General features: G+C 40.6%; 1 protein-coding gene across 1 annotated transcript; it reads right to left on the bottom strand.

Moving 5' to 3' along the window:
* Nucleotides 1-25,782, bottom strand: LOC127442932 (cornifelin homolog). The gene is made up of 4 exons (XM_051701334.1): nucleotides 25,584-25,782; nucleotides 1,023-1,152; nucleotides 654-814; nucleotides 1-505 (listed from the first exon to the last, which is right to left on the bottom strand). Exons 2-4 carry the CDS (start codon nucleotides 1,141-1,143, stop codon nucleotides 365-367), a joined length of 423 nt encoding a protein of 140 aa, XP_051557294.1. The 5' UTR covers nucleotides 1,144-1,152; nucleotides 25,584-25,782; the 3' UTR covers nucleotides 1-364.
* Between the last annotated feature and the right edge of the window lie 1,618 nt (nucleotides 25,783-27,400).

Here is a 27,400-nt window from a genome sequence, read left to right as displayed (position 1 = left end):
AGTTTTTCATATAATTTTATTTGAAATATAAATGATTAAAAAATATATATTTATAAAGAACATTTGGCAATCAGTCTATAGAGGAAAGTGCTAAAATAAGAATTTGTTATTGATGATTGAGTTGTTCAATAAAAATTATGTCATAGTTACAAAGAGAAGTATAAATATTCAGATGAAATAAGGACAGATTTCTTGAGCACTACATAAATTCAACATATTATGTAAATTAAGGTTGATTTGCTTATTTGGGAACTTGATTTTAAACCAGATTTGTGCATGTGCAATGCAGTGATTAATAGGGAGCACTGATGGGGTAATTTGACTGGTAGGCCATTTTGACAGCTTGTGTTGGCTGGTTAAAAGCTTATGGCTGTTGGTATGCTGCATTGACAGCAGGATTAATGACCACTGCAGAGTGCTTTCGAGCCTTTAGCTCTCTCGCCATTTGACACCAGACGCACATAGTGCAAAAGGTCACCACACAGCAGTCACATGCTAGTGAGCCCTTAAAGAATAGAGAGATTTATTCACAAAATCATAGATTTTTTTATTTTGACATGCCACTAAAACACCATCATAATTGTATATGTTGATAACTCCCTGAAATTTTTTTTAACAGTTGTCGTGGCACAGTACTCTCATGCTGTACATACCTTAATGTGGTACCTCTCTCTCATTGTGCTCCTCATGGAGAGAGTAATAGGATTTGCGTAGCCAAAAAAGCACATCTCCAGCAGGGGGAGACAGAAACACTCTCCAAAATCCTCACTGGTCTTACACATTAGGTAGCAAGGACACCACAAACCACAGCAACCTGCCAGAAACAGGAACAAAGCTGTCAGATGTTTGACACATGCCATAATGTGTTACTTGTAAACACATGTAATTGTTGTAGTTCGAGAGGAGATCATTTCTCCTCACTGGATCATGCATCATTATGACTTTTTTTATTTTACAAATATACAAACATCAGTCTATTTCTTAGTTTCTTCCCTCTTTCCACCCCTTATGTGTACACTCACAGATGCTCATGTCTTCGCAACAGTCACACACTCCACTGCTCCACTGGTTTTGCTTCACATTGTCAGCGGTAACTATCATGGCTGGTTGCACACTTACAGCTGAATGTGCCATCATTACCATAAGATTGACCTGCGAACACACATCAACCCCCTTAAAGATTTACTCACTGTTACGTACTCATTACGATTCAAAATGACAGTATTGTATCATAAATTACATATACATTATGTGTACCTTTCCACCTTTGTGAAACCGTCGGCCCATCTGTATAATTATATTTCATTCTCTATGATACATCTATGTAAATGCTGTATGACAAAGTGAACCTTGAACAGATTATAAAAACATACTTTACCCTCTTAAATGAGAAGAATTTCACAATCATCCTCATTATGACTCAAAATGACAATATTGTCTCATAAATTGCACATACTGTAAGTGCACCTTTTCACCTTCGGCCTTTCTTTAAAATTATATTTAATTCTCTCCGATACACCCTTATAAATGCAGAATGACAAAGTGAGCCTTGAATAGATTATAAAAAGAGGTCTGTGAACTTCCTATGAGATGGACACAAATTTTAGATCAGTTCACCTGCACATTACATCACAATAAAAGGAAATGGACAGAAAAGACAGGGAAGAGCTACAAGTTTAATACTGGCAGCACCAATATTAGACTTTAGTTCTGCCATAATGTCATATCTCCACTACAAACAGATCATGGTGAAACTCGAGCTTGCTGCTAGAAAATTCCTTTCACCACCTGCAGGGTTGGTCTGCTCCCACACCCCAGCACAGAGCAATATACAATGCTGATTTCCACAACTCTTGTTCCGCTAAAGAGAAACAGACCATAGAAAATGGGAAAGGGATAGAGGTCTGCATGGGCCTTAAAATGAAACCTGAACCCGACCTGTACCCGAGATCGTGAGGCCCGACCCTACCCGGCCCGAACAACACCATCAGATTTTAAGCCCAAACCCGACCTGAAATCGCTTACTATCTAATTTCTTCTCCTAGCAAGTACTGTTGCAATAGGCTGTATTTTATGTAAGCATATAGGCAACATTTGTAACAGTCCTGAAACAGTAAACATACACAGTTTTAACAAGGCACGGCAACCCCTTAGTACACTAGGGAAAAGGGAAAAAAGCATTGATTACCATTTATTTGCTGAAACTTCACTTGGTGCAGAACACTCTGGAATATTATGAAACAATGCAACAGTCCCCTCTATGCAGCCTGAACTTGTTCAGATTGTTGAATCTTTGTGACAACTGCGCTAAAAACAATCTAGATGCAGAGCAAAGAGTGAAACAGAGCGCAGGTGTCTCAACATGGGTTTTTGATAATTTGAAGTTCTTTTTAACTTGACATGGTGTTTAAAATATGCTGGTCCTGTGCGAGACGCAGTATAAATGTCAAAGACATTCATCCAGCATGTGATTAAACAATGGGAAAACAGAACAGATGCGTGCAAAAACACATTCGGTGCGAACGGCCCCTAACTCGTCCGTTCACACGTGTCTGTGAGTGAGAGCGCGTGCACGAAACAAGTTCGGTAAGCCTGTTTGTTTTTTCAAAACCCGAACCCGAAGTCCTACTTGAAAAACTGACCCGAAACTGGCCCTAAACCCGTTGGGTTCTTGGGTCCTGTCAGGCCCGGGTCAGGTTGCAGACCTCTAGAAATGGAAGAAGAAATTAAAAAAAGAAAGAGAAGTTTAATTCTGTATAGTTTCCAAGAGCCACAGACAAACATTAAATGACAACCCGTTCTAATTCCCTAAGCGTCCAATTTGGACACCTGTGCAGAAGCCATCCGCGTCTGCATGATGACGCCAAAGGTGCCCCCTGGCATCCTCTCACTGATGCGGTAAGAAACGTCTCCATTTACTCATGTAATCTTGGTTCCCTGAGATGAAGGAAATGAGACATTGCAGTGAAACGCTTTGGGGAATTCCTTTTCCACCACCTAGTTGAAGCCTTTGTATCACAATGCCAATCTCATGATTGGCAATGGTGTTTGAGCCCCGCCCTTTTAGGCATGCATTTGCCCTATATAAGCTGGCGCTCATTCACCATTTCTTCAGAATTTTCTGACTTAAGGACAAGAACGTATCACTCGTACCTCGAAACTCTGAAGTAGTAGTGCGGCCAATTTTTGCAATGTCTCTTTCCCATCATCTCAGGAGTAACCGGAGACATTCCCTATCAATTCAGTTCACTCGACATTACAGTGAAACGCTTTGGGGAACAAAGTCCCATCATGCCACACTTCGTAACGTCATACCCTAAGATGTACCAGGGTATAAACACTTAGAAGAATATGTGTATGGATTCACGTGACGCCATGCGAGGAGCGGACGTGTGAACAGCGAGCTCTGCGCACTTTGCTAGTTTTTAATTATTTTTATGTCATAAACTGGTGAGATTCGATACACCCTGCTACATATCTGTTCTTTGAAGTCAACATGGCAAAGAATTCAAAATCCTCGGGCTCTGGAGATATTAAAAGACATTTACATGCTCAAGCTTATACCTCAGATAGGCCTGCAGATCAGGGACTCAGTTTGGATGGTGCGGCAGGAGAAATTCAATGCCAACTGGCGAGCATGTCTGTGATGCTGACAAAAGTTGTTGCTGACTTAGAGGATCTTGCTGTAATACGTCGATCGATTACTGCGATGGAAACAAAATTCTCTGAGTTGGTTACAAGAATCAGGGACGTCGAGAGACGGATCGATTATCTGGAGTCATCGGAGAGGAAATTAGCTGCTAATCCGCTAGCGACCAAAGTAGATTTGGAACGCGTTTGGGAAAAACTGGAGGATTTGGAGAATCGTAATCTGCGAAACAAAGTCTGAATTGTTGAGCATGAAGAAGGCAGAGATATGGTGAAATTCCTAGACGAGCTCTTCCCGAGTCTACTCCACATAACAGGCCATAAGCTGGAAACTGAGTGAGTTCACAGAGTCCCGGCTTGGAGATCGGCTGAGGGAGACAGGCCCCGATCAGTTCTGGCCAAATTTCTGAGATCATCCGATAAAGATCTCGTGTTGCATGAGGCAAGGAGTAAAGGAAAGCTTTCTTGGAAAAACCACAGCATTTTCTTATTCCCAGACTTTGCGAATTCGACAAGAGAGAAACATGATCGATTCAAGGAATGCAAGAAACTCTTACATCAACGGAAGATCACTTTTGCACTGATGTTTCTGGCCAAACTGAGAATAGATACTAAGGATGGCCGCAAAATATTTACATGCCCACAGCAAGCATTGCCTTTCATAGAAACAATGGGGTGAGTAAATAATTTGGTGTTCCTTATGTGGCCCCCAAATGAACTTGACTCGTTGAGCATACAATTCTACTATCTGAGGAAGCTGGGCGCCATTTTTGTTTCTTTTTGTGTTGGTTCCACCTAGTGGCTGGAGTATGTTTTGTGGAATAACACTCCCTCAAGAAACTATTGCATCGACCAAGGGTCGCTTTTACACTGATGTTCCTGGCCAAATTGAGAATAGATGCTAAGGATGGCCGTAAAATATTTACATTCCCACAACAGGCAATGTCTTTCATAAAATCAATGGACTGAAGAAGTCATGGTGTTTCTCATGTGCATCCAAGTGGGCTTGTCTCACTGAACAGACACTTGATCGTCTGAGGAAGCCGGGTGCCTTTTTTGTTTCTTTTTGTGCTGGTTCCGCCTAGCGGCTGGAGTTTGTTTTGTGGAATAACACTCCTTTGGGACAGTTGGGGATGAATCTCCTCATTTTTTGTGCTTATGCCACCTATTGGCTGGAGTTTGTTTTGTGGAGTATTTTTTGCAGGACATTGGAAGGATTAGGGCATCTGCTGCACTTTTGAAACAGCCGGCTCACTGAACATTTGTTTGACTGTACGAGGAAAATGAACGTCTTTATTTATTTATTTATTTATTTTTAAATTATTATGTGCTGGTTCAACTAGCGGCTGGAATTTGTTTTGTGGAGGAACACACCTTCGAGACAGTTTTGTGAATGAATCTACATGTTCTTTGTGTTTATTCTGCCTATTGGCTGGAGTTTGTTTTATAGATTATTTTCAGTTATGTAATTCTGTCCCACAAAATCTGTTCAGAAGCACTGGACTTGAGCAATCTGACGGCAAAGTTGTCACGGGGACTCTAGTAGGCGTACATGGACTTTTTTAGTTTAGAGGGATGGATGCCGGTTGGCGCTGCCGTGCGCGGGGTTAAAGTGCACGTTTGTATTTTTTCTGTTTGTTTGGTTCTGGGGAAGTTCGGGGTCTGACTGTGGCACTAATGTTGGAATGTGGTCTTTATAATTTTATTTTTGACACACAATGTATTTTTTCTAATATGTCAAAATGTCAAATGTTAGTATGCGTGGATTGTCTCTCTCCACGTGGAATGTGAATGGGTTGGGGCACCCCATAAAAAGAAGGAAGGTTATTTCTTTTCTTAAATGTAAGAAATATAATATAGTGTTTCTTCAAGAAACACATCTTTCCCCACAGGAAGCTGAAAAATTTGGGAAGATATGGGGTGGACATGTTTTCTTTAGTGCTGGCTCAAGTAAGAGCAGGGGAGTCATTACATTGATAAATATGCATCTACAATTCAAATGTCTCAAACAGATTAAAGATAAATTAGGAAGAGTCATTATTGTTTTAGCAGAATTTCAGGGGCAAAGGTTGATTTTGCCTAATATTTACACACCTAATGCTGATGATCAGTGTTTTTTTTGTTGTTTTTTTTACTTTTTATTGTTGATTTTTCAAGAAAATTATTTACATAATGTAATAAATAAATAAAAATCAAATAAACAGTAGAACAAGGGGTATACATTCTGTTTTTGAGGTATGTACAGGTTAACAGATTCACAGACATTAATTATTGTTTACATTACAGTACTCAATCCATTTCTCCCAACATGTTAGAAATAGATCCTTTTTAAGTCTCAAAACAAGAGTCAGTTCTTCCATATTGTAAATTTCCTTAACAATTTCTACCCATTCTCCAATCAAGGGGATGTCCTGCTTATACCAATGTCTAGTGACACTCTTTTTGCATGCTACATTTAATATGTTAACAAGATATATATCTCCCCTCTGCACAGTGTGTTCCCAAGATACAGTGTTGAGCAATACCTTGGTATTTCATACCCTAAAATCTTTTTAATCTCTAACAGAACCATGTTCCAGAAAGGTAATATCTTTGGGCAGCTCCAGAATATATGAAATTGGTCAACATCCACATGCCCACACATCCTCCAGCAGAATTGTGGTGTGGATAATTGTTTACTTTTGCACTAGGTTTTTCCATACCAACTTTTTCCATTTTCGTGAATGGGTAATTGTATGTTGTGTTTTGCAAGCAGAGTACCAGAGTTTCTTCCCCTAATTCTCTTTCCCATTTATGCTTGATATAACTAGAGGTGTCTTTTCTATTCTCCCTCATGGCATGATAGAGAGAAGAGATTATTCTGGGATTATTCTATGTATACGAGTCAATTATCAACTCTGTTAGTTTACTTAATTCCATGTTCCTCGCTTTCTTAATTTCCCTCTCAAAGTAGTCCCGTATCTGTAGATACTGATAAAAATAATTGTTTTCCAAATTATAAATTTCTTTTAATTCTGCAAAACTCCGAAATTTCCCTTGCTTAACAAATGTACACAACGCAGTTAAACCTTTAGTTACCCATCTCTTAAATCCTAAATCAATGCACCCAGGTTTAAACTTATTGTCAAATGCCACCCATCTCAACCACTTAATCTGATTTTTTTTAGGTTATACTGCTTGACTAATTTAAACCATATCTCAAATGTAATAACTGATATTTGATCTAGATTATTTCTTGAAGTCAATGACTTTTCTTTATCACCTAGAAGACGCTGTGTAGGTAAACCCTGATTTGCGAGTTCTATGTCTTTCCATTTAGATGTATAGTTGGGGTTACACCAGCATACGCAAGTCTAATTCGCGCAGTGTGGAAGTATTCCAGTAGATTTGGTAAGGCTAATCCTCCTTTTTCCTTTGCCAGCTGTAATGTTGTATATCTTATTCGTGGTTTTTTTCCCCTCACAAATAAATCTCAAAATCATCTTGTCCCAAGTCCTGAATTTAATCTTAGGAATCATTACTGGCAAAGCTTGGAAAAGATACAGTACTCTCGAGATAACATTCATTTTCACAACCTCTATTCTAGAGCTGAATTCCATGTGTAGAGTTGACCATCTCTCAATGTCTGTTTGGATGTCCTTATTAATGATATTAGAATTGCTACAGTAGAGTTCTGAATATTCTTTTGTCAGAATTACCCCAGGTACTTAATATGCTTAGCCTTCCATTTTAGATAATATGTTTGTCTGATTAGTTGCGATGGAAAGAAATTAAATGAAAGAACCTGGGTTTCCGAAACATTTAATTTATATCCAGATAGTTTCCCATAGTCCTCCAGTAGATTCATAAACAGTGAAAGAGTAGTTTCTGGTTCCTTAAGATATATAATAACATCGTCAGCAAATAACCAATTACATGCTCTACTTCTCCAATTCTTATCCCACTCAAGCCCTCATATTGCCTAACTGCTTGTGCCAAAGGCTCAATATAAAGAGCAAAAAGGGTAGGGCTCAAACAGCAGCCCTGTCTTGTTCCCTTATTTAGGTTCAAAGTCTGTAAGATGCTCATTCACTTTGATTCTGGCTATCGGTTCTTGATAAATTGTTCTAATACATTGTATTGAATTTCCATTGAAACCAAATCTTTCAAGCACCTGGTATAAAAAGGCCCTATCGAATCGAATGCCTTTACTGCATTGAGGCTCAAAATGGCAGCACATTCCTGGTTTTGTCTAATATATTCTAAAATATGTAACGTTCTTCTAATATTATCATGGGTTTGCCGGCTCATAACAAATCCAGTTTGGTCTTAATCAATTAGATCAGGCAAAAACGTTTCAAATCTTTTACAGATAATTGAGGTAATTAGCTAATAGTCCACATTCAGAATTGAAATTGGTCTATACGAATCACAAAGTTCTTTATTTTTACCTTCTTTCGAGATTATTATGACAACCTCCCTCCACGATGGGGGGGGGGGTCTGCCTTATTTGAGGGTCCAGTTGAACAATGGAGTGGTGGTGGTGTAGTGGACTAAAGCACTGAATTGATAAGTGGAAGGTTGCTGGTTCAATCCCCACATCCACCACCACTGTGTCCTTGAGCAAGGCACTTAACTCCAGGTTGCTCCAGCGGGATTGTCCCTGTAATCAGGGCACTGTAAGTCACTTTGGATAAAAGCATCAACCAAATGCATAAGTGTAAAATATACATTTACATTTATTCATTTGGCAGATGCTTTTATCCAAAGCGACTTACAAAAGAGGAAGACATAAGTGAATCATCTTAAGGAGACACTGGTATGAAAAGTGCCATATTACAAAGTTTCACTAGCATCAGAATAGTATTCAAAACAGATTAATGTGCAACAAGAATTTTTGTTTTTTTAATGACTGGTTAAGTGCTTATGGAAAAGATGTGTTTTTAGTCATTTTTTGAAGACAGTGAGCGAGTCAACTTCACGGATGGAGTTGGGAAGGTCATTCCACCAACGTGGTATGATGAAGCTGAAAGTCGGGGAAGTGTTTTGGTGCCTCTTTGTGTTGGTACAACAAGGTGATGTTCCTTAGCCGACCGCAGGCTTCTAGTGGGCGCGTAGCTCTGCATAAATGATTTTAGGTATGCTGGAGCAGACCCAGTGACTGTTCTGTATGCTAGCATCAGAGCCTTGAATTTGATACATGCATCAACTGGCAGCCAGTGAAGAGAGATAAGGAGTGGTGAAACATGCGCTCACTTGGGTTCATTAAAGACCAGACGTGCTACTGCATTCTGGATCATTTGCAGAGGTCTAATTGCACATGCAGGGAGGCCTGCAATGAGAGCGTTACAGTAGTCCAGTCTAGTTATGACAAGTGACTGGACAAGCAGTTGTGTGGCATGTTCAGAGAGGAAGGGTCTTATCTTCCTGATATTATAGAGTGTAAATCTACACAATCTTGTGGTCTTTGAGATGTGGTCTGTGAAATTTAGTTTGTTGTTGATGGCTACCCCTAGATTTCTGACCGTTTTGGAAGGCGTTACTGTAGTTGCACCCAGCTGCACGGTGATGTTGTGTTCAACAGCAGGGTTGGCTGGAAAGACAACAGTCTTGGCTGGGTTGAGTTGCAGGTGGTGTTCCTTCATCCAGGCCAAGATGTCTGCCAGGCAGCCAGAAATTCGAGCAGTCACTGTGGTGTCATTGGTTTGGAAAGACAAGTAGAGTTGCATGGCATCAGCATAGCAGTGGTAAGAGAAACCATGTGCCTGAATGATGGGTCCCAGTGATGTTGTGTGTATATAGAAAAGAGAAGTGGCTCAAGCACTGATCCCTAAGGTACCCCAGTAAGCAGCTGGTGTGGCTTGGATACCTCACCTCTCCAGGCTACCTTGAAGGACCTACCTGAGAGATAGGAATTAAACCAGTCAAGCACAGTTCCTGTGATGCCCAGCAAGGAGAGGGTAGAGAGTAAGATCTGATGGTTGATTGTGTCAAAGGCTGCAGAAAGTTCCAGCAGAATCAGGATGGATGATCTGGATTTAGCTTTCGCCTGTCTCAGCTACTCTGAATACAACCTGTTGACAACTAAACAAGCAGAATATCTTATTTCCAAATTGCAGTGTAATTTTTATGAGCACGGAGAAAAAGCTGGAAAATTCTTAGCTCATCAACTGCATCAAAAAACAGCTCATCAGGTTATATCTGAGATCTGTGATGCCCAAGCCTTAAAGCATACAGACAATGCAGAGATTAATTCTTGTTTTCATAGATTTTATCAATCGTTATATTCCTCAGGCCCGCCTTCTAGTTTATCAGCTCTAGATGATTTAAAAAAAATTAAATGTTCCATCCATAGACCCAGAAATAGCTGCTGACCTGGATTTTCAATTACGATCCCCAAGATAGATTCAGTGGTCAGAAGTATGCAGAATGTTAAATGTCCAGGCCCAGATGGATACCCCTCTGAATTCTTGAAAAAATTCTATACTCAATTATTTGGATATGTTAAAGCCCCATATGAGGTTTTAACATTATTACTATCCATTTTTGAAGAATCTCTTCTGTCTCACTCTTTACCTTACACTATGCGTCAAGCAGTCATCTCTTTAATTTTAAAAAAGGACAAAGATCCTCTTGAATGTAGCTCATATCGCCCAATCTCATTTTTGAATATTGATGCTAAAATCCTAGCAAAAGTCCTGGCTTAGCGAATGGAGGGAATCCTCCCATTGGTCATCTCGCCTGACCAAACAGGTTTTATTAAGAACCGATATTCTTTCTTTTATATTAGACGTCTTGCAAATGTCCTTTATGAGCTCTTCTGTGTCCAGTACCTCAGAAGTGATCCTATTACTAGATTCTGAAAAAGCATTTGATCGGGTGAAATGGGATTTTATTTTCTACACTCTTAAAAAGTTTGGTTTTGGTTCTAAATTTGTATCATGGATTGAAATCCTTTACTCATCTCCAGTGGCTGCTGTGTGTACCAACAATAACATATCGCCCTTCTTTGAATTACAATGAGGCACAAGACAGGGATGTCCTTTATCCCCACTTCTTTTTGCTGTAGCAATCAAACCACTTGCCATAGCCTTGAGGACACCCACCAATATCAAGGGTGTGTGGAGGGGAAACTTAGAGCATAAAGTATCACTATATGCTGACGATATTGTTGGGCCTCATGTATTCAGATAGAAGACAAAGGCAGGCCTAACACAGTCGTAAAACCTAACTCAGCCACCACATACCAAGTCGTAAATCTTACTGATAATAATCGCGCCAAAATCAAACAAAGGGAGTCCAAAACAGACTACAAATCCCATGAAGCCTTGCTCACTAAAGGATCGAACTCTCAACTCCTATTGGATGAGGTACACAACAGAACTTCCCTCAAACCATGACATCATCAAGAGTAGAAATACCTCTGAAATGCTTCCGGGATTTGCTTCCAGCAACTTTGCTTGCCGGGTGTAGATGCAGCTCATCGTTGTTCTCAGGTGCAGCTTTGTGGCACAAGGAAGTAACGTCCGACTTGAAACTGTGGCCATACAATCTCCATCTCGCTGGACGAGTTGAGATTACTCTGTGTTCAACCGAACACTCTAACGGATCTAAAGGAGACCGCCGAGCAATCCGCATCTTCATCTGTTTGCCTGCAGAAGTGAAGAGATTAAAGATTTCTCTTCCATCTTCAATCAAGTCGACATTTCTGAGTTCTCCACCAGCCCGCCGAGAATCAGCAGCCGTGCCCGCCAACAGAGCGAGGAAACGGCCTCCCGTCATCACCCGAGCCTCAAAGAACCGGGTCGAAGTTAAAGGATGGATGAACACACATTCTGCGTCCTCATACGATTCAAGTAAGAGGTTTACGTCTGGGCAGAGATAGAATATTATAGTGTGTTATTCTTGTGTTTCAAGGTTTTTTGCTTGTACAGTTTACGGACCGCCATGTCCGCTCATTATTAATACTCAGGGTATTAATTATCACGAATGAGATTTGTTGTATTGTGGTCCAAACACAGTGGGCTGTTGTGCATTTCCACCATCGCGGGTGAGACCGGCAAACTGAGTTTATCCATTAAAGAATCAAAGAACGCGGGACTGTTTACGAGCCGTCCACGTGTCTCTGAGTGATAAACTAACAGCTGCTTTCTCTCACATGATCACGAAATCAGCTTTGGGGCCGTCACTTAATTCTCTCTCTCTCTCTCTCTCTCGTACTAACTACACACACACACACACACACACTCGCTCTCTCTCACACACACACACCCTCATGTGTTATAGGATTATTTTGATTTCCATATCTAATCATATCACTGTTTAGTTTGTAGTTGTAAGTCGGAAGTTTATTGACTGCATTGTATTAATTATTAATACAATGTTTATGTTTATTTATTTAAACATAAATAAACTTCGTTTATATTACAAAGAGAAGTGTTTTGGTTTGTTTTGCACACACCTGTGTCATGCTGACGGGATGTCAGTGCTCGGATTCAAGCCTTCATTCATTGTTTTTTCCCGAAAATCGATATTCTTCGGATGTCGATTTTCCTAAGAAAACAATCTAATATTGAGACTGTTTTACTATCTGGTTATTAGTCCCTGATTCCAGGGTGGTGCCCCGTCAATGTTAATCCATATTAATATTCTATTGATTTTTGATAATTGATAATTATCTTTGATGATTGTTAAGTTTGAATGATCAATAAGCTAGTGTTAATTTTAATTAATGTTTCATCCATGTTAACAATTAATGATTATCTTTGATAATTGTTGATTTAAAGGATTAGAAAAAGCTAACATTGATTCTCATCAATGTTTTATTGATTTTAATAATTAATAATTGTCTTTGATAATTATTAATTATTGCTAATAACCAAACCCGCTCCTAAACGTAGCACACTACATTTACTGGAGCCCCATATGAGGTTTTAATGAGTTAGATTCAATTAATTAATTTAAATATTAATTAACAACTAAAGAAATAATTATTAATTATTTCTGATAGTAACACTGATCTAAACAACCAATAAAGCCCCACAATATGTTGCTGTATATTTCTGACCCATCCTCAAGTCTTCCAAACTTAGTAGATCTACTCAATGAATTTGGCCAGCTATTCGGCTATAAAGTCAATTATCAAAAAAGTGAATTAATGTCAGTTGGGACCGCAATTCCAAATATTTCCCTCTCCCCAATCCCTTTCAAGATCGCTACTAAAAAATTCAAATATTTGGGGGTTCGGATTACACACAATTACAAAGATCTTTACAAAGCTAACTACCAGCCTCTTCTATCTCATATAAAACAGGATTTTGAACGATGGGACTCCTTGTGTATCTCCCTAGGCGGAAGGATTAACACAAATAAGATGACTGTTCTGCCCAAAATGTATATCTTTTCCAGTGTCTTCCAGTCTTTCTCACAAAGTCTTTTTTTAACAATCTAAATGCTCAGATTACAGCTTTTGTCTGGAATAAAAAGTGCCCCAAGGTAACGAACAAATATTACAAAGACCTCGCAAATTAGGGGGTATGGCACTTCCAAATTTGTTATACTATTACTGGTCAGAGAATATTAGGGCAATACTATACTGGATAAAAGAAGATACTACAGCCAGTTGGGCAGTAATGGAAAGAACATCCATTCAGTTCAACCCCTTATCAGTATTATGCACTAAGCTGCCATTAGCACATTCTGTGTCTAGTTTCACACCCTTTCCAGTTGTGTTGCACTCTATTAAGATCTGGTACCAATTCAGGTGTCATTTTGCACTTTACAACCTTCCATTTGCCACACCAGTAATGTAAAACCATATGTTCACTCCATCCATAATAGATGCAGCATCTGATATATGGTCTAAAAACGGCATCTCATCACTATATGATCTCTATATGGATGGAAAATTTGCCTCTTTTGAACAGTTGGTTCAGAAATACGCTATCCCTAAGACACACTTCTATAGATATTTACAACTTACAAGTTCTGTGACCTCTCATTCCAGTTGCTTCCCCTCTTGCCCTCCCCAATCTCTCATAGACTTTGTTGTTGAGCATAAAAGTGAGGTAAAACAGTCTATAAGTAAAATGTATGAACTACTTAATATACATAACCTTGCAGCTTTAGACTCTTTAAAACAAAAATGGGAAAAAGAAACGGAAGAGCAAATACCAGATGATACATGGCACAAAACAATCCAAAGAATATATTCATCCTCTATCAGTTAGGTATATGGTTATTCCGTTCAAAATTATACAGTACTGTGCAAAAGTTTTAGGCACATAAGATGTTTCACAAAAGCATTTGTCTTAAGATGGTTATTTATATTTTCAGCTTTAGTGTGTCAATAGGAAATATAAATGTTAGAATCCTAAACATTACTTTTGCAAATAGAAAAGATTAGAATAGAACAGGGAGCCCTGCAACAGATGTCATGGACCCCACAAAACCCCCCACTGAACATCGTATCAGTCTGAGATTACATAAAGAGACAGAAGCAATTAAGACATCCTAAATAGATAGAAGAACTATGGCGAATTCTCAAAGAAGCTTCTAACATACTATCTGCCAACAACCAAGAAAAACTGTGTCCAGGTGTACCTAGGAGAATTGGTGTTTTAAAGGCAAAGGTGGTCACACGAATATTGATTTAGGGGGGTTGTGTTTTTTTTTTGTTGTTTGTTAAGTATGAGTTATGATACATCTATTAGATACTTAAATTTGGTGGACTCAGGCAAGGCTCCGGGGCCAGATGGCTTTGCTGCTGAATTTTTTAGATCTTATGCTACAGAACTGGCTCCACATTTGTTAGAAGTTTATATGGAATCATTAAAGACTGGAAAGCTTCCACAAACCATTTATTTTTATTTATTTTGTTTGTTTGTTTGTGTGTGTATTATTTTATGTGACCACAGGGGTGTTCTTTGGGGGTTAGGGTGGGGTTGGTGTTTGGGGAGGGATATTAGTGGGGGTTAAAATTAAATGTTGATTTGGTGTGTATGTGTTGTGTTGTGTTTTTCTCTGTTGTTTTTCCTTTGAATCAATAAAATGTTAATTACAAAAGATGAATATGTGTATGAGGTCACAGGCCCATCGGGCAGTGACTTATAATATGTCTTCAAGTATGTATGAAAATGAATAACCCCACAAGGTGAAAACTAGATGAGAGTTAATCTTAATCTGAGGATGTATATGAGTCATATAATACACACAGTATAATTTAACCCCTTCATAACCAGTGGTAGGGAGGGAGGTTTTATTCTTATTGGAAGTGCTGTGACTTCTAGTGAATTGGATAGAAGCTTACACAGGCGGCTGTATTAAAATTATAACAGGTAGGCCGCCCATAATAAGGAGCTCAGGTTCACATACTGGGTGTTGGAATAGTAAGCTCTCTAGACTGAGGACTTGCGAAGCGATGGACGGCAAACATTTTCTGTGAAGACCATCCTGCTACAAAGCATATATCCTTTAGGGATACACTGTTTGTCCATGCCCATGAAGAGGCCATGCCTCTAGTTGAATGTGCTTTTACGCCAATAGGGCATCTAGGGCATCTGTGATTCATAAGTGAGGGAGATCGCATCAACGATCCAGTGAGAGAGCCTTGCTTGGGAATAGATATGCCTTTTGTGCATCATCCATAACAAACGAAGAGCTGATCTGACAATCTAAACTGTCCCCGCACGGGCCATAATAATGCACTAACAGCTCCTCATCTGAATTAGATGCTGGGGAAGAGAAGGCTTGTAGGTGGACTATCTGAGCCCTAAAGGGCTTCGAAAGCAACTTAGGCACATAGCCTTTTTTGGGTTTGATGATGGCCTTCGAAAGCCCCGGTCCGAATTCAGTCAAGACCTGTCAACCAACAGTACCCATATATCACCAACCCGTTTGACTGAAGTCAGAGCCAACAGCAGTGCAGTCTTTAGAGAGAGCACACGCAACTCAACAGATTCCAATGGTTCGAACGGGGGGCTCATGAGCGCCCTCAGCACCAGATTTAAGTCCCATGTTGGAACCGTAGCAGGGCAAGAGGAGTTTAAGCACCTCACTCCCTTAAGGAACTTTATATTCAGATCATGTCTGCCTATAGCGGAGCCAGCCTCTGGGGCATGAAATGCAGAGATGGTCGCTACATAAACCTTAAGCGTTGACGGAGTAAGACCTGCGTCCAACCGCTCTTGAAGGAATGTAAGGATCTCCGTTATAGAGCAATTCACTGGGTCTTTGCTGCGTGAAGAGCACCACTCTGCAAACACACACCATTTTAGTGCATAGACATGTCTCGTAGATGGTGCTATAGCCTGCAAAATGGTGTTCATTACAAACTAAGCCAATTCAGGCTTGTTTGCTGTGCTCCGTTCAGGAGTCAAACGTGTAGGTTTCACAGCTGCGGCAGGGGATGCGAAATCGTGCCCTGTGCATGAGAGAGCAGATCCCTCCTCAGTGGTATTTCCCATGGGGGGCCGTCTAATATCTCCATCATTTCCGGAAACCATGGCTGGTTAGGCAATTTTGGTGCAATGACAGAGTGAAGGAGACATTCTGGGTGAAACGCATATTTGTGTTCAGTCGGCCACTTGTAGGCCAAGGCATCCACCCCCAATTGGGCTTGGGACATGGAGTACCAAAGAGGGCAGTGGGCTGTCTCTGTGGAGGCGAATAGGTCGACTTCCACTTTGCCAAACATTTCCCAAGTCTCCATTCCCCCACCATCGGTCTCTGGCGTGACAGCATGTCCGCTCAGCAGTTCAGACTGCCCGGAACATATGTTGCGTACAGGGAGAGGAGATGATGCACACTTCACACGAGGAGGGGTTGTGCCAGGCTCATCATTGGTAGCGATCGAGTGCCATCCTGGCGATTTATGTACGCTACCACTGACACATTGTCAGACCGAATCAGAACATGATGATTCACTATGTCGGAATGGAAAGCCTTCACAGCTAAGATGACGGCTAGCATTTCCAAGCAGTTGATGTGCCACACCCGTTTCGCACACGTCCAATTGCCAAAAGCCGGGTGTCCATCGCACAGCGTACCCCAACCCGTGTTGAACACATCCGTGGTCACCACTTTCTGTCTGCAAACCTGACCCAGCATAACATCATGCTGTTAAAGGTTTGGAGCTGTCCATGGTGCTAGAGCATCCAGACAGTGCGAGTCACAGTGACCCACATGTGCCCCCAGTGCCAGGCGTGATGTGGTATGTGGTGTTTGAGCCAGCACTGGAGAGGTTTCATGTGTAAAAGACCTAAAGGTATGACGGGGCTGCTGCCGCCATAAAACCCAGCATTATCTGAAAAGACTTCAGTGGAAATACTTTCCCCAATTTGAACTGAGACAGACACTGATGAATGGTCTGAATGCGCTCGCTCGTGAGGTGCACACACATGCTCATGGAGTCAAGTCGAACCCCCAAAAGGAGATTTGTTAGCTGGGAGAAAATGTGCTTTTCGACCAGTTGATATTGAGAACTAGGCTGTTCAAATGGTGAAGTACCAAGTCCCTGTGCTTGCGTAGCAGAACCTCTTATCGGGCAAGTAACAGCCAATCGTCGAGGTAATCAGAATGCGCACACCATTCATCTTCAAAGGGGCGAGCGCCGCATTGACATATTTCGTGAACGTGCGTGGGGCCAGAGACAATCTGAAGGGGAGGACTTTGAATGTATATGTCATTCCCTTGAACATTAAGCTCAAGAAAAGTCTGTGATGATGTACAAATCGGATATGAAAGTACACATCCTTTAAATCTATTGACGCAAACTAGTCCTGTGGGCGGATATGCAATAAGTTCTATGTGGCAGCATCGTCGAGCATCCGTCCGGAGAAAGAGAAAGCGGTAAGAGTGCTTGCACCTGAGCTAGATTATGTGTAACACCTGTCTCTAATTCCAGTGAGCATAGGGAGAGCGGCATATAAGCAGCCACACCACCAGCAGAGAGAGTGAAAGAGTCTGGCACAAAGAAGGCCACGGTGCTCCTGAAGCTGAAGCTGAAGCTGTTATGTTTAACCTGTTATGTTTATGAAGCTGATGTGTTAAATGCCTATGTGCCTGTGAAGCTGATGAGTTTTTGAAGTTGTAAACCACTGAAGTGGCCTATTAAAAGTCCTACCTGAGCCAGGAATAACCTGCTTCCCTGTGTTCTCCTTCCCACCTGTTGTGAAGCTGTTCTACAATCTGTTTCTGAGTTAACATTTTGAATGGGCGTTTTGCAAGCGCATGGTTCAATTGTCTCAGATCTAAAATCGTCCGAAGCCCGCTGTCTTTCTTCAGAAAGAAAAGGTAGCAGCTGGAAAAGGTAGCAGCTGTAAAACGCTTTGCGGGCATGACAGCTTGGAACAATCTCTATCACGTCTTTTGCGAGGAGATTGTGAATTTCTGCACGTAATACAGGCATGTCCTGTGACGGAACCATTGAGGACAAAATGCTGTTGAAGCAAGGCGGTCTGCATGCAAATTGGATCGAATACCCATGTTTGGTCATTTTTAGCACCCAATCTGACATGCCTGTGAGCGCTCCGCTCACCATTGGGAAGTGGTTGTGCACAGTGTGTGAAATGGGGAAGCAAGGCAAATTCTCAAGAATGGCCTGAGCCAAAGTTAATAAGTACACCAAGGTATGGTTTATGAGCGTGCCAAGATAAGAGAGAGAATTGTTTGAATGTGATCATTATGAACAGAACCCAAACAGGACTCAATTCATATGTCACAGATGCAGATAGGCTGGAGGCCACCGTCTTTCTGCGTTTTGATGAGAAAATAATGGCTGTGTGTGCACCTTATGGGGAACAACCCCTATTGTGTCTCTCACAAGGAGATTTACTACCTTGGAGCTTAGAATGGGCGTGTCCTGCACTGTAACATGGAGGATAGAATGCTGTTGAAGTGAGGTGGCCGCGTCGCGAACCGGAATGTATAACCGCACATTACCGTTTTTTAACACACTGAGAAATGCTCGGTAAAGCGCACCATGCGACCGCATAATGCACGGGTAGGTGCAGAATTTTGCGCATGTGTGAGCTGCCGTTTACAAGACGGGAGCATTTTGTGTGGACTATGGGTTGATTTTTTTTCTGAGATGCCCGGAAGCACGCCACACGATCGCGAAGTGGGCACAGATAACGGGCACAGATAGCTGCTGCTTATCAGATGGGAGCTTCTCACTCAGAGTGCATCACGCATCTGTGCACAGCACTAATAGTGTAAAGGCTCAAATGAGCTAACAATAGACACCAATCACCTGCGGTTATCATGGCGGGTGAGTTTGATTGGAGAGGAAGAAAGAGCTTTTTCAGCCTTCAGCGCGCATCTAGCAGTTGCTACGAGGTACTCGTGCTATTCAAGCAATGCAAAGAAGCCTTGCAATAAAAACTGGCTCGTTCCTGGTGAGAATAGCAGGGAAGGGCAAGTCAAAACATAATAGAAAAGGTAGGAGCTCTAGATTCCTATAAATACTTCCAGGGGGATTCTTCCTGCTGGGGACTGACAGCACTATTTGTGTCACAGTACAAAGACACTAAAATATGCCTTAGGATGGCAGCCCCTCCGATCTGGGTGCGCGCAGAAAAGGGCGCGTGCCAGGTGTCAGTAAACTCCGTATGAAACTCAGAGAAGGTTTTGACGGCAGATGGTGTGCAGGAATCATTCATTCTGACGAGAATTGTCCGGCTTGACAGGAGGCAACCACTCAAGGCCGAGCTCCTCGACTGCCCATGCAATGTCGCAGTGTAACTCATATCAATGGCGTGTGCATGCTCCTCACCCTTGCTGGGGGGAGGGGCTGCAACATCCTCCATGGAACATTCTCTCATGTCCGAAGCTGCAAGGGACACGGCATCATTATCACTATCTGATACGCCAAATACGACAACACCGTGCTCAACCATAGAGGGCCGGAGGTCGTCATGTGCGTACTGTACTGGTGAGGACGCTGCGTGGGAAGATTGAGAGGCTTGTGGGGCTTGCACCGGTGAGAGATCCTCCTCGGATGCTCTCATCTCTACCTCGTGGCCCACCGTGCTTCGTCATGTGGTACCATGAGACTTAACATAGAAGAAGCGGTTGGGAGGTCGCAGGAGGCGGAATCGTTCCTCAGAATGAGAGCGACCCTACAGCGGAGCGTTTTGAGACTCATGTTCTCACAGTGAGGGCAGTCTGTCCCCACGAAAGCTGCTTTGGCGTGGGTGTGGCCCAGGCAGCGAACCTAGCTCTCATGTTGGTCTAACAGAGCGATATGTCACTCACATGAACACTTGCGATACGACATCTTTAAAAAGACACGTACACACAAGTGGCTCTTTATATGAGTGTTTTACGTCACTTGGACAGAGTATTATATATATATATATACACAGTTGAAGTCAGAAGTTTACATACATCTTACCCAAATACATTTAAAATCAGTTTTTCACAATTCCTGACATTTAATCATAGAAAACATTCCCTGTCTTAGGTAAGTTAGGATCGCTACTTTATTTAAAAAATGTGAAATGTCAGAATAATAGTAGAGAGAATTATTTATTTCAGCTTTTATTTATTTCATCACATTCCCAGTGGGTCAGAAGTTTACATACACTTTGTTAGTATTTGGTAGCATTGCCTTTAAATTGTTTAACTTGGGTCAAATGTTTTGGGTAGCCTTCCACAAGCTTCTTACAATAAGTTGCTGGAATTTTGGCCCATTCCTCCAGACAGAACTGGTGTAACTGAGTCAGGTTTGTAGGCCTCCTTGCTTGCACACGCCTTTTCAGTTCTGCCTACAAATTTTCGGATTGAGGTCAGGGCTTTGTGATGGCCACTCCAATACCTTGACTTTGTTGTCCTTAAGCCATTTTGCCACAAGTTTGGAGGTATGCTTGGGGTCATTGTCCATTTGGAAGACCCATTTGCGACCAAGCTTTAACTTCCTGGCTGATGACATGAGATGTAGCTTCAATATATCCACATAATTTTCCTTCCTTATGATGCCATTTATTTTGTGAAGTGCACCAGTCCCTCCGGCAACAAAGCACCCCCGCAACATGATGCTGCCACCCCCATGCTTCACAGTTGGGATAGTGTTCTTCGGCTTGCAAGCCTCACCCTTTTTCCTCCAAACATAACGATGGTCATTATTGCCAAACAGTTACATTTTTGTTTCATTAGACCAGAGGACATTTCTCCAAAAAGTAAGATCTTTGTCCCCATGTGCACTTGCAAACTGTAGTCTGGCTTTATGGCAGTTTTGGAGCAGTGGCTTCTTCCATGCTGAGCAGTCTTTCAGGTTATGTCGATATAGGACTCATTTTACTGTGGATATAGATACTTGTCTAACTGTTTCCTCCAGCATCTTCACAAGGTCCTTTGCTGTTGTTCTGGGATTGATTTGCACTTTTCACACCAAACTATGTTCATCTCTAGGAGACAGAATGCGTCTTCTTCCTGAGCGGTATGATGGCTGTGTGGTCCCATGGTGTTTATACTTGCATACTATTGTTTGTACAGAACAACGTGGTACCTTCAGGCATTTGGAAATTGCTTATATATAAGGATACAGCTCCTGCCGGAATGCTGCGGGAAACCAGTAGATGTCTCGCTGAGGCGAGAAACCTGAGTCCGGCAGTGAGGCGGAGAAACTATTCGCCGGAACACTTTACATGCTTTAAAACATCCACCATTGTGCCTGTACCAAAACAATCAAAAATAACTTGTTTAAATGACTGGCGTCCTGTTGCTCTGACCCCCATCATCAGCAAATGTTTTGAGAGACTAATCAGAGATTACATCTGCTCTGTATTGCCACTCAATCTTGACCCGCTGCAGTTTGCTTACCGCAACAACCGCTCCACTGATGATGCCATTGCATCTACAATACACACTGCTCTCTCCCACCTGGAAAAAAAGAACACTTATGTGAGAATGCTGTTTGTAGACTACAGCTCAGCATTCAACACCATAGTGCCCTCCAAGCTAGATGAGAAACTCCGGGCTCTGGGGTTAAACAGCTCGCTGTGCAGCTGGATCCTGGACTTCTTGTCAAGCAGACGCCAGGTGGTTAGAATAGGCAGCAACATCTCCTCATCACTAACCCTCAACACTGGAGCCCCGCAGGGCTGTGTTCTCAGCCCACTACTGTATTCCTTGTACACACATGACTGTGTGGCAACACATAGCTCCAATGCCATCATTAAGTTTGCTGATGACACGACGGTGGTAGGTCTGATCACTGACAATGATGAAACAGCCTACAGAGAGGAGGTGCACACTCTGACACACTGGTGTCAGGAGCACAACCTCTCCCTCAATGTCATTAAGACAAAGGAGCTTGTGGTGGACTTCAGAAGAAAAGACAGAGAACACAGTCCCATCACCATCAATGGAGCACCAGTGGAGAGAGTCAGCAGCTTCAAGTTCCTGGGTGTCCACATCACTGAGGAACTCACATGGTCCATCCACACTGAAGTCATTGTGAAGAAGGCTCATCAGCGCCTCTTCTTCCTGAGATGGCTGAGGAAGTTTGGAATGAACCGCCACATCCTCACACGGTTCTACACCTGCACTGTGGAGAGCATCCTGACTGGCTGTATCTCCGCCTGGTACGGCAATAGCACCGCCCACAACCGCAAAGCACTGCAAAGGGTGGTGCGAACTGCCAGACAAATCATCGGAGGTGAGCTTCCCTCCCTCCAGGAAATATATACAAGGCGGTGTGTGAAAAATGCTCGGAGGATCATCAGAGACTCCAGCCACCCGAGCCATGGGCTGTTCTCACTGCTACCATCAGGTAGGCGGTATCGCAGCATCAGGACCCTCACCAGCCGACTCCATGATAGCTTCTTCCCCCAAGCAATCAGACTTCTGAACTCTTGATCTCCCACGATCAAAATACATCAGCACTGCACTTTATTACCCTTACTTTTATATCTCACACCGGACTGTCATAAATTATATTATTATTATTATATTATGTTCTCTCTTAACAACTGACTATCAACCGACAGCCTGAATGTCAATACAGTACAATACTGTACATTCTATATATATATATATATATATATATATATACTATATTTTTTATATATATTTTTAATTTTTAATTTTTATTGAATAATGTGTATCTATATAGTAAAAACAAAAAACAAAAAAAACAACAACAAAAAAAAACAGCGTATTGTATACTGTACAGTGTATGTTATTATTTGTATACTGTTGAGTGTAATTATGTGTATAACAGATGTTTAAATTGTGCTGTGTTAATCTGATGTTTATTGTAAATTGGTATATGTCTCATCACTGTCACGACTGCTATGTTGATCGGAACTGCACCCAAGAATTTCACACACCATTGCACTTGTGTATATGGCTGTGTGACAGTAAAGTGATTTGATTTTGATTTTGATTTGATTTAGAGGGAGCAGGTGAATATTTTGCTGCAGGCGCTGAGAGTCAGGCGAAGAACGTCCTGATGTGTCTGCAGGGAAATACCATCCACTGGAAGGTGTCCGTTGACGACGAAGAGAGGGCTGTTCAAGACGAGATGATGTCGGTCTTGAAGGAAGAAAATTCTGAAGAAATGGTCATTGATATAGGGCAAATGCGTCCCTAAAAAGGCAGGGCTCAAACATCATTGTAAATCATAAGATTGACGTTATGATATAAGGGCTTCAACTAAGTCGTGAAAAAGGAATACCCTGAAGTGTTTCACTGCAATGTCGAGTGAACTGAATCGATAGGGAACCCCATTGTTTTCAATGAGAAAACGTTGTCGTCAGTTATCAGTCTTTGAATATTATTTTATGTGTTTAACCTGAATGTTTTATTATACTTATAAATATATTAGTGTGATATTACATTATACAATCATATATAATATTTGAGATCCCCTAACTCAGCCTCATTTCCATACCTAACCAATAATCAACAATATAAAACATGAAAGAGACACTTTGACATACATAATTTGATATACATTACACTATTTATAGATATTTTTTAAGCACCCAACCACACATTTATGCCTAAACCTAACCAGTTTTCAACAACAGAAAAGATGTAACAAGCAGATAAAGTACAGTCACAATCATTTATTTTTTAAAATGCACTATAATAATATTCCAAACCATATGATGGCATTGTGTGAGTAGCAGAGTGAAACTTAAGGTTTTAATCAGTGAAAATATTCCCCCTCCGTGAAGGCATCCTGATTCTACCTGCACGTCTTATTCAAAAAATACATGTAGGCCTACATCCGAACTTGAGATCGTTGTAATCAGTCACAAGACATGCGAGAGCCAATGGCATAATCGTTGAGTCTCTGACATCAAACCTGTGTTATTACGCTTGAGGTGGCAATTTTTAAAGTGTTAGAATGAAACTTGTGCAGGATGTGTTACAGTGGACGCCGGGTGACCGTGATCAGTGACTAAAAACGTACATTTAGGTTTGTTCTTCACATAAAATGATCGTAAGACTCGGAATACACCTGGAATGAAACGGGTCACTTCAGCAGTGCAGGATGTGTACAGCCAGATTAAATAGACAGATAAACAACATATTAAACATTAACCACTGTGAATAAATCTTGTGATTTCAAATGAAATACGATGACAAAATTGTACCCCAAGGTATAATTAAACGATGCTAAAATTCAAATGGCCATCACGTCAGTCAGTTGACGTCAAAGGTTTCTCGTTGAAAAGAATGCACTTGCCGGATGCGTTGCAAACTGACGCCAGAGGGCGCTTTTGGTATCTGGGCTCTTGCACTAGCGTCAGTCTTTGATGCCTTACAACACGTAAGCGATTGCACAAATGAAATGCCACTTATTTTTTCATAAAATGTTTCACAAATATAAATACTGAAATAAGCAAATTTTTTTATATTAATGTAAAATTATAGTATTAAGGCTAAACAATGTAATTGTAAATATTGATGGCGTCTTGCCACCTGCCTCCACATTTGATGAGTTACACATTTTTTTTTTTAATGACTAAAGTAACAGACAGCGTGTTACTTCCAGGGTTGGGGAGTAACGGAATACATGTAATGCGATTACGTATTTAAAATACAAAATATAAGTAACTGTATTCCACTACAGTTACAATTTAAATAATTGGTAATTAGAATACAGTTACATTCAAAAAGTATTTTGATTACTGAAGAGATTACTTTGCATTTTATTGTCATTTGTTTCATTTAATATTTAGTCCTTTCAGATGGAAAACATTTATACATATAAATTATTGGTAAAATATAGACATGGTGACAAGTTATACAATAAATATCTTAGACTTATAGTAACATCAATGTACATATATATATATATATATATATATATATACACACACACATGTAAAATACAATATTATAATGTAAATATATAGAAAAGAAATAATTTCTTGAGTAAAGCAACTCTCTATTTCTTTTATTTTTTTTTGTATACTTTACGTTTGTTGCTCATTTGCAATACGTCTATAAGACAGATGTCACTAAGACATTCAGCAGATGTCTTTGAGACGTTTGTGATTTAGAATATTTGTAAATGTGATCTCTTTAAGATGATTAGCAGATGTTAATTAGATTGTGATGCTTTCCAGATGAGAGCTATCTGGGATGTTGATAATCAAAACACTAATTTACATTTGTGCTTCATAATGTGTGTGGGTTTTTTTTTATTTATTTTTTTGGCAAATATTTTAATAGCTAATATAATTTTATAATGAACTGACAAACACAAAGCAAACCTGATAACTACACACAATTACACAGACATCTAATAAATACTCTTAATACATCTAAAATCAAGACTGAATCTATAAAACAAGATAAATAATGATGCAATATATATATATATATATATATATATATATATATATATATATATATATATATATATATATATATATATATATATATATATAAATATATATATTAATAAATATATAATACAAACCTATCGAACTGCTTACCTGCCAGGAGCTTGGTCTTCAGAGGATGTGTAGACGTGCATTGATGTAATAGGTCTTTATCACACTTCCGTGTTCGCAGACCGGAAGCTTCGCTTAAGCCTTTGTTATACTTTCGCCTGGCACCGCAGCGCACCGGACCGCAGACTGCGTGCACCCCCTATTCTAGTGCCGTTTATACTTGACGCGCCCGCCGTTGTACTATTCTGTGAAACGACAGTGAGCAGCCCACAGGAAAATATCATCTGAATCAGCAGAAAGTATTAGTGAGAATTAGTAGTTTGCCAGTCAGACACAACTACTTAAAACCTTTAGGCTACAATAATCTTTGTAATAAAGCATCAAACTTCAATCTGGTTTTGTTTTTATTCGATATTAAGGCACCAGACAAATACTTGTATCATGCCTTAAAAATGCTAATAGAATATTTATTGACCGTACTCCTATAAATGTATACATACATATAGATATTGCTACAGTATTAAACATTTTTCACACAAACTATTCAAAACAAATTAAATCTAAAGAGCAATGCTACAGCCTCTGCCATATTCATTGTGTAGAATGCAACTCTACTATATTTTATGCTTATAAAATGTACATTGAAATGCTTGCATTCATGCTTACATTCACAAACTCTTACAGAAATGCTAACATGCAGTGAAGTGACTGAGCAGTAAATTTGCCTAATTCATGAAACATGAGCAAAACAAATGTGTGTAAATGCATGCTTATGTAAATTGTCCCATTTAAATAAATGCCACAATTTACACAATAATTGTTTTACTAATGATTTGCACACAATTTTGTTCGCTCGTGTTTCATGAATAAGGCAGATTTACTTAATTTTCATTAACCTGTGTTATTTTTTTATGCCCTCAATGTTCTTTGGCAATGTAAAAGTCTTAAGAACCTTTATAATAGGGACCTGGGTAGCCCAGCAAGTAAAGACGCTAACTACCACAGCTGAAGTCGCAAGTTCGAATCCAGGACTCCAGTCAGGCTTCCTAAGCAACCAATTGGCCCGGTTGCTAGGGTGGGTAGAGTCACATTGGCTTAACCTCCTCGTGGTTGCCATAATGTGGTTCTTGCTCTCGGTGGGGTGCGTGGTGTGTTGTGCGTGGATGCTGCGGAGAATAGCGTGAAGCCTCCACACGCGCTAGGTCTCCACGGTATGCACATGATAAGGTGCGTGGATTGACGGTCTCAGACGCAGAGGCAACTGAGATTCATCCTCCACCACCCGGATTGAGGCAAGTCACTATGCCACCATGAGGACTTAGAGAGCATTGGGAATTGGGCATTCCAAAATTGAGGAGAAAAAGGGGAGAGAGAGAGAGAGAAAAAAAAAAGAACCTTTGTAGCAACAAACTTCTATTTCTATTTATGGAAGATTCGTTATCCAGAAAAAGGAATGGTCAGAAAGTAAACCTAATTTTAATGTATTTCTGATAGAACGGCAATGTTATTATAAGATGGTAAAGCTTTGTAAAAATAATAAAGCAAAAAGATGTTAAAATGTTTGATGTATCTAACTTAACAGATTAATTATCTTTTTCTTTTGAAACACCTCTTATTTAATTTTATTACTACTATTAACCTACTTTTATTGTGTTATTGTTTTTGTATGTTTGCATTGTATCGGAACATGTTTTTGTTTTGTTTTTTTGATCCCCTTTTTCTCCTATTTTGGAAAGCCCAATTCCCATTACTTGGCCTCATGGTGGTGCGGTTACTCACCTCAATCCGGGTGGTGGAGGACAAGTCTCAGTTGCCTCTGCTTCTGAGACCGTCAATCCGCACATCTTATCACGTGGCTT

This window comes from Myxocyprinus asiaticus, chromosome 1, assembly GCF_019703515.2.
Source record: "Myxocyprinus asiaticus isolate MX2 ecotype Aquarium Trade chromosome 1, UBuf_Myxa_2, whole genome shotgun sequence".
NCBI lineage: Eukaryota > Metazoa > Chordata > Actinopteri > Cypriniformes > Catostomidae > Myxocyprinus > Myxocyprinus asiaticus.
Note: the sequence above shows the minus strand (reverse complement) of the source record. Positions and strands in the feature narration are given on the sequence as shown.

What these genes read in the sequence shown, in the direction of transcription:
- LOC127442932 (XM_051701334.1), bottom strand. Translation starts at nt 1,143, where the DNA reads ATGGTAATGATGGCACATTCAGCTGTAAGTGTGCAACCAGCCATGATA. An exon ending in TTGCGAAGACATGAGCATCT is followed by an intron (nt 815 to 1,022) that starts GTGAGTGTACAC and finishes TGTTTCTGGCAG; the next exon opens with GTTGCTGTGGTTTGTGGTGT. An exon ending in GAGAGAGGTACCACATTAAG is followed by an intron (nt 506 to 653) that starts GTATGTACAGCA and finishes CTATTCTTTAAG; the next exon opens with GGCTCACTAGCATGTGACTG.